Genomic DNA, 8,232 nt, shown 5'->3' on the forward strand with positions numbered 1-8,232 from the left:
CAATTGATTAGCTAGTCATTACCACCTTGTCTCTAGTTGGACTATAAGAGTGTGGCACTGGAAAAGCACAGCAGGTCTGAGGAGCTGAAGAGTCGATGGTTCAGGCATAAGCCCTTCATCAGGAATATTGGGGAAGCCAAAGGGGGCTGAGAGATAAATGGGAGGGGGTGGGGCTCTATAATCTGCCGTCCTCACTTCCTTCTAGTTGGAGTATGCTTTGTGTAAACTAACATTTCCTCCATTCAAAAAATAAAGCAATGAATGGACTTCATTGTCTGTAAAGCACTTGAGGATGTGAAAAGTACTGTTTCTTTATTATAATTATAATGAGTTTTTTTAATAATTGATAGTGTTCACAGAAAAGGGACAACAGTACATTTTGCATCTTATTACTATACTTCCATGTTGCTTGAAGCAATAACCAGGAGTTAAAATGTTTAGTTCTTGAACAGATTCTTAAAGGGATTGGCACTTGAGAGATCATTGTGATTACTGGCAGCATTTCCACCAGAGTTTCTGAGAAACATTTAGCACCACACAAATATGGCAGTGAAATCATCATCCCTGAGCTGTAGGTTTTGTTATCAGAAGTTACCAGCCGATTTGATTGTAAAACAAAGGATGTTATACATTCTAACAGGAAATGGGTACTGTGCATAATTCCTTCATTACTTAATTCAAAAATATTCATGGCTCTAACCATGAAAATATGACTAATACATGTATCAGCCTGATGTATCTTAATTCTAATTCATTTTCCAGTTCATTTGTGCATTTAGTGTTGCATGTACTGTATATATTTTTTGCTTGTGGTCGGCCCAGTGAGATGAGATTGATTCCTGCAATCATTCTGAGCTTGATTGAAAGGTGCCAATCTCACAAGTACAAAATTTATACTTCTATCTTCCCCGACATTTCACTATCTTTTGTTATTTGTAATCAGTTGTAAAGTGCATTGGTAAATCAACAAACTCCCTTATCCGATCAACTGACACTAAACCTTTTCAGAGTAGTGAAACAAATCAGTCTGGTGTGTATCTAGCAAGCAGAGCATGACAGGAAATATTTAGTTAATGTGCATTATTTATGACTTGTTTTACAATTCAATTGCAGGCTGAAATGTGGAAGCACTCACAAATACCACTACCGTTTTTATAAAAATGGAACAACTGGAGAAACTAATATGGTGGTCAGTAAAAAGGAGGAAATTTAACCCAGCCCTTGCCACAGATCATCAGACATGGAGAAGTGGACCAACAATTATCTCTTTCCAGTTTATATCACGGACTAACATGATTTCCTATTGAAATACATTTAGCAATGCAATCAAGATACTCAGGGACCGCTATCAAATACTCAGATCAACAGGATGCTGTATCATTTTATGTTTCTTACATTTTTCTCACTTTCATTTGGAACCAACAGTGTATTTTTGTGTAACACAAAATATTGTGCTACAGATGGACAAACAGTGTTTTGTGGAGTCAGTTTTGACGTTTGGACAACACATCAATGGAATGCACTGGCTGGCCAGTTGCCCGTATCTGCAGTGAAGAAATGGCTGCAACTCTGAAGTTATGACCTCATTAGAATCCTGCCAATGCTAATATGGGGCACCAGAGACCAACCCAATACATTTTACCAGATTGAGGCACATTAACATTGAACTCTCTGGGTTGTGAAAAAAGTGACGGGAGTTGGGCCACAATCCCAGGATGTGAGCAGTTTTAACTTATTTGTAATAAACCTGAAAGAGTATTTCTGCTCCTCTGCACCAAGCTAAAATATTAGCAGACTTAGTGGAACTGGAATGCATCAACTTCCAATTTGTATGGAACTGCACAGCACATGACCCCATCAATTCCAAATTAAAATGGCTGATGTATTGTTTGGATTTCTATTTTGTATTTAGATAGGAGCGTTTCACTGGGAACACCCAGCTCTTTTCAAAATATCTCCCAATCTATTCATTTCTGTCAATAGGATGGTAGGCTACCAGCCCCATTTTCAATCCATCACTACTATCAGGCCACAGAACTAAAAATTGACCCGATATGGGCATATTCTCTCTTGGTTTCTTATCCAGGAGCATTTTTGCCAAATGCCATGAACCAAACAGGAGCAGCAATATTACTACTTTCAGTTGATTCTATGATCTATTCCTGCTTGTCAACTTGAACCCAACTCCCACTACTAGCATTATAGATAGTTTCTAGTCAACCTGTTGAGGGATGTTATTTCTACACCTCTGAAGCAGATGGGGCTTGAACGCAGGGCTCCCAGCTTAGGGACAGGGACATCACCACTACACCACAAGAAACCACTGTTGGTATTATGTGGAAAATAAATCATCAGGTTAGATTTAACATTAACACTGGCATGAGATCCGAAATTTGGTGTCAGAATTGTCTGTTAAATGGTACAATATAGACAAATGGAGGAAGAGAAGATAGAAATAATATCATAACAAACTATAGAGTAAAGGAAATGATGCATTTGTGGTTAATGATATGTAGTTGAGAATTGTGTTTTAGAAGACATATTCTAATTTCATCTATTTTGGATGGAAATTTAGAGATTACTTTACAAATGATGCAGACTACTAACTGTATGTTTTATTGAACAGAAATTATGCTACAGGATGAGATTTAGACCTATGTCTACAATCACAATTTCTTTGTGAATTCTAAATACAATCATTGATGGTGGTCAAATCAGTTTTATACAACTATTTAATTGTTTTCCTGAAACTATTATTTTGCTGTTTAATCACAAAATTACGGTTATTCATCTTGTTAGGAAACACAATTATTAAATCTACCATTGGGTTAATAAGTGTGAGTAAAGCCTGAAATGGAGCATCATTCTTTACATGATTTAGATGCAAGTTTTTAAAATAGAATTTATTGAAACTCCTATATCTTGTGAGCTATCTCACTTCATTTATGAAACTGGTCTCACTATTATACAAAAGTAAATTGAGATGATAACTGAGTGACCACAATCCAATTCACTAATAGCTAAAAAAAAGTAAAAACAATGACTGCAGATGCTGGAAACCAGATTCTGGATTAGTGGTGCTGGAAAAGCACAGCAGTTCAGGCAGTCCGAGGAGCAATAAAATCGACGTTTCGGGCAAAAGCCCTTCGGCTCCTCGGATGCTGCCTGAACTGCTGTGCTTTTCCAGCACCACTAATCCAGAATTCACTAATAGCCACATACCTTTCTCCCATTACTGCCCATCACTACACCCTCTTGACAACCACATTGAGATCAAATGAAAGGTTCTAAAATAAAACAAACATTTCAACCCAACTTTACCAATCAAGTTAAATCAATTTCACTCAAAAGCCAATAAATAACCCATTCATCTCAGCACTAAACACTGACAGTGTGGAAACAGGCCCTTCGGCCCAACAATCCACACTGACCCGCCGAAGCAACGGACCCAGACCCATATCCCTACATTTACCCCTTCACCTAACACTATGGACAATTTATCATGGCCAATTCACCTAACCTGCATATTTTTGGATTGTGGGAGGAAACCGGAGCACCCGGAGGAAATCTACACAGACACAGAGAAATCCCAGCTGCTAGTGAGAATGGATAAGCCTGATGCCAGCGTCAGCTTAATAGACCAGAGGTTTTTGTTTGCTGTTCACTTGCTATGCTGGTCTGTCACGGTGCAGATTCAGAAGAGTCTCGATTGTTGCAGTGTCAGGATCCCCATTCAGACCAATACTTTTCTTAAAAAAAAACATAAATTTCCCAGGAAATTGCAATGTAATTGCATTGGTTTCTTAGGTTTTAAGACATGTACTGTCACAAACTAAGATAAAAACATTGACTGACAATACTGAACAGACAAGGGGAAAGATATAAAAGAGACCTAAGGGGCAACTTTTTCACACAGAGGGTGGTACGTGTATGGAATGAGCTGCCAGAGGATGTGGTGGAGGCTGGTACAATTGCAACATTTAAGAGGCATTTGCATGGGTATATGAATAGGAAGGATTTGGAGGGATATGGGCCGGGTGCTGGCAGGTGGGACTAGATTGGGTTGGGATATCTGGTCGGCATGGACAGGTAGGACCGAAGGGTCTGTTTCCAAGCTGTACATCTCTAAGACTAAAAGATTAGATTAGAATCCCTACAGTGTGGAAACAGGCCCTTCGGCCCAACCAGCCCTCCGAAGAGTAACCCACCCAGATCCATTTCCCTCTGACTAATGCACTTAACACTATGGGGCAATTTAACATGGCCAATTCACCTGACCTGCACATTTTTGGACTGTGGGAGGAAACCAGAGCACCCGGAGGAAACCCACGCAGACACGGGGAGAATGTGCAAACTCCACACAGTCACCTGAGGCTGAAATCGAACCTGGTACTCTGGTGCTGTGAGGCAGCAGTGCTAGCCACTGTGCTGCCCCAGTAATCGCTTAACACAACGCCACTTTTATATATCCTCAGCAAATAGATGGCCTTATATTTAAAATTTGAAAAGTCTCCTAACTTTCCACAACAAGCTTCAATCCTTTCACCAGTTGTGACTTCAGAATTAATCTGCTTGGTGATTATTAACCAAAAAGTACTCTGTTTATTACATCTGGTACACTGGCTCTCAATCTAATTGCCTCTGAGAAACTGTCAGTGCAATGTTATAGGGATCTGCGCAACATGGATTGTAGTGAGATGTGTCACAGAAGTGGGTGACAGAAGTTCAGTGAGACCCATGTCAGTATCTCACAATCATCTCACTTGACATTTTATGCTTTTTACAAGCATTGTGGCAAGCTTTTCAATATAGACAGAGACAGCATGCCAATAGATAGGAATGAAGACCTGTTAAACACACAGTGTGCATGCAGCAAGCTGGTAGCCATGTATCTAACCCAAAAGGCTGTCGATCTCAATGAAGTCCATGGAGTTACCCATCAGTCAGAGGGTCCTGGCAGGGTTATCCAAACTCTCCAAATGAGCTTGATGTCAGGAAAACCCAACTAGAAAACTGGAAGGTGTATCTGGTGGGTTCAGCTCACCACTTGCTCTGAACCACCTCCATGTTGCCTGTAACCAAACTGTAGCTCAGGGCAAAAGACTCCGGCGCTAGCTGCACTCACTGCTCCTCCATGTTGTGGAGGTGCCGGTGTTGGACGGGGGTGAAAAAGGTCATATGCCATAGGACACAAGGTTATAATCCAACAGGTCCATTTGAAATTACACTTTTGGTGTACTGATTCTTCTTCAGGTGAAGTATATCTTCACTTCACTTGGCAAAGGAGCAGCACTCTGAAAGCTTGTGATTTCAAATAAACCTGTTGGACTATAACCTGGTGCCCTGTGACTTCTGAACTTCCTCCTCCATGGACATTGGCATCCGACATCAGTCAGCCGATTCCAAATGATCCTGGCACTCATACTCTGAACTGGCAGAGCAATCTGGGAACACTCATTTACATTATAGGATGCAATAGCAACCTGTATTGAAAGATGACAGAGGGGAAACCTTGCACACAGGGATGGGTACCCAGCTCACTGTCTGGACAAGACTACATCTCAGGGATATTTGCTCTCTTAGCAATTACATACTTAGCACCTAGCTGTTTGTTCACAGCATTCCTGTTTTGACTTGATATGCCATGGCATGCCAATTCACGTGGTCACACAACCATGGAGCTTGTCCTGTAGCTGCTGTCCTCAGTGTAGGGGGTGCACCTCTTCCAGTTTGGTACTGTGCTAGTTTGATCTACCATCACAGGTTCAAGTAGTTTACATGGTAAACACACTACAGCACGCCGGCAGCCATCCATCCAACCCTGAGTGGAGTGGTCCTCAATGACATGCATGGAGGCACCCAGCAGACAGAGGGTGACAGCATGGTAAGGGCATCCTCCCAACCTGGTGCAGGTGACTGGCCATAGTCAGATATCCGTGACTCTGCATTAGACGGAGTGACTCACGGTCATTCTGTTGGCCTTGTTAAACAGCCAGTCCAAGGGATAGGCTGAGTGTGGCTGACGGGATATATAGATATCAGTCAGTGGTCTGGGCACATCTTGCCTGAGACTGTTTGGTCACATTAGTGGAGGGATCTGCTCGCATTCAGTTCATTGGGCCCATCATCAGAAACTGAGGGGCCATGGGAAAGCAGAGTGAGGGTGAAATAGTAGCCATCGCCAACGCAAAGGGCCTCAGTGTGTTAGTCTTCAGTTCGAAGTGCTGCAAACTCTGGGTGCAGTGCAGTTGTAAAGGAGGTGATAATGTAAAGCATGCTCAGGACAGCTGTACTGAGGGAGGGAGTTTGCCAATGATCAGCAGCCCTGTGGCTTCACTGAGGGTTGGGGAGGGGAATGAATGAGGACACCAAACATGGTCACCTCATTTGCCAGAGTCTGGCTGGGCATGTTAGGCTGGAACTGGCAAATGTAAAGGGGTTGGCTGGAGACATTGGGAAGTGTGAATTTTATGAAGTTGACAGAGTGGGCTACTAGGAAGGGGATATGGATATTCAGGGGTTCACCGACATGGTCAGGCTGAGGTTGGAGGAGGACTGCTTAGCATCATCTTCCATTGTAATGGAAATCAAAGTCTGCAATGGGAAGAGAATAACTATAATCACCCTGAGGGGACAGGGTAAGCGAATCAATCTGTGAGGGAGAGGATTTTAGGACACTCAGATCAGAAGGCTTTGCTATCGAAAAAACATGGTTCGTATGCCCCTGAAAGGTCTAGCGCAAAGGCCTGTACTCTGCAGCATTGACCCTCTCTAAAGCTGGCACCTTCCTGGTATAGCCCTGCTTGAAAACACTTTGTGCACAGCTCTACTTTTGTGCAGGCAAAAGTGAGGTCTGCAAATGCTGGAAATCAGAGTTTAGATTAGAGTGGTGCTGGAAAAGCACAGCAGGTCAGGCAGCAACTCAGATGCTGCCTGACCTGCTGTGCTTTTCCGGCACCACTCTACTTTTGTGCATGTAGGTTTCCAAACATCCCAGTTTGTCATGAGGATGGCTAAAGATATCAACAATACACAAAGGCACGTGAACACATTGCCTCCCTTGATTGGAACTGATGTTGTTAGTTCCATGCACAAACCCCACTCCATGAGTTAGAAGAATGAGAAGTGGTCTAATTGAAGCATGTAGGATTCTTAAGGGGCATGACAGAGTAAATGCTGAGAGAATGTTTCCCTCAGGGGAGAGCTTAGCACCAGAATGCGAAGTCTCAGAATAAAGGGGCACCAATTAAAACTGAGATGAAGAGGTATTTCTTCTGTGAGAGGGTTGTGAGTCTTTAGGGCTCCTTGTTACAGGAGCTGTAGGGATGAGTCTTTTTGAGTTTATTCCCCACTTGGCCATTACCATCAAGAGATGGTTCAATGGAGGGTGCAGGAGGGCATCTCAGGAGCAACACCAGGCATACCTGAAAATGAGGTGTCGACCTGGTGAAGCCACCAAACAGGACCATTTGCATGGGAAAGAGCATAAGCAGTAAGTATGTTTGTTTTCAATGGTCCATTTGGGCTCAAGGAATGCTGGTGTTTTAGCAGATAGCCACTGACTGGTGAGTTGTTCTGGGCAGGGCATGTGGTAAAATAGAACGGGAAACGGACTTGAGTGATGCCAAAGGGGTGCAGAGGTTAAGTAATGAGATAATTCTAGTAAAATACACAAGAAACCTCACTGGACCTTATGGCATCAAATCCTCCAAAACAGTCTAATTCTGAAGTTCCAAAGAAGGGTTACAGGGCTGGAAACATTAACTTTGTTTTCTCTTCACAGAGGAGAAAGTGAGTCTGCAGATGCTGGAGATCAAAGTTGAAACTTTATTGCTGGAACAGCACAGCAGGTCAGGCAGCATCCAGGGAACAGGAGATTCGACGTTTCGGGCACAGGCCCTTCTTCCTGAAGAAGGGCCTGTGCCCGAAACGTCGAATCTCCTGTTCCCTGGATGCTGCCTGACCTGCTGTGCTGTTCCAGCAATAAAGTTTCAACTTTCTCTTCACAGATGTTGCAAGACTCGCTGAGTGTCTCCAGCATTGTTTATTTTTGTTTCCTCCAAATGATTCACTGGATTTAATCACATTTACAAGCAAAGTCTGTAAACAACAAGGTCAGCTGCCTTTTCCTTTGCGTACAGGCGCAAAGTTCAATCATCATAATCATTGAATTTCATTTCTAATTAATTCAATGATCAAGTATTATATCAACTTTATAGCAGCATTTAACAA

General features: G+C 42.5%; 1 protein-coding gene across 1 annotated transcript in view; it reads left to right on the forward strand.

Moving 5' to 3' along the window:
* Positions 1-2,838, forward strand: part of LOC122556566 (solute carrier family 22 member 5-like) — a 113,575-nt gene extending 110,737 nt beyond the window's left edge. The window contains exon 10 of the mRNA XM_043703379.1: positions 1,114-2,838. Within this exon, the coding sequence (XP_043559314.1) occupies positions 1,114-1,213 (100 nt within the window). The 3' untranslated portion in view covers positions 1,214-2,838. The remainder of the gene's footprint in view (positions 1-1,113) is intronic.
* The last annotated feature ends 5,394 nt before the right edge of the window (positions 2,839-8,232 follow it).

This window comes from Chiloscyllium plagiosum, chromosome 14 (assembly GCF_004010195.1).
Source record: "Chiloscyllium plagiosum isolate BGI_BamShark_2017 chromosome 14, ASM401019v2, whole genome shotgun sequence".
Taxonomy (NCBI): domain Eukaryota; kingdom Metazoa; phylum Chordata; class Chondrichthyes; order Orectolobiformes; family Hemiscylliidae; genus Chiloscyllium; species Chiloscyllium plagiosum.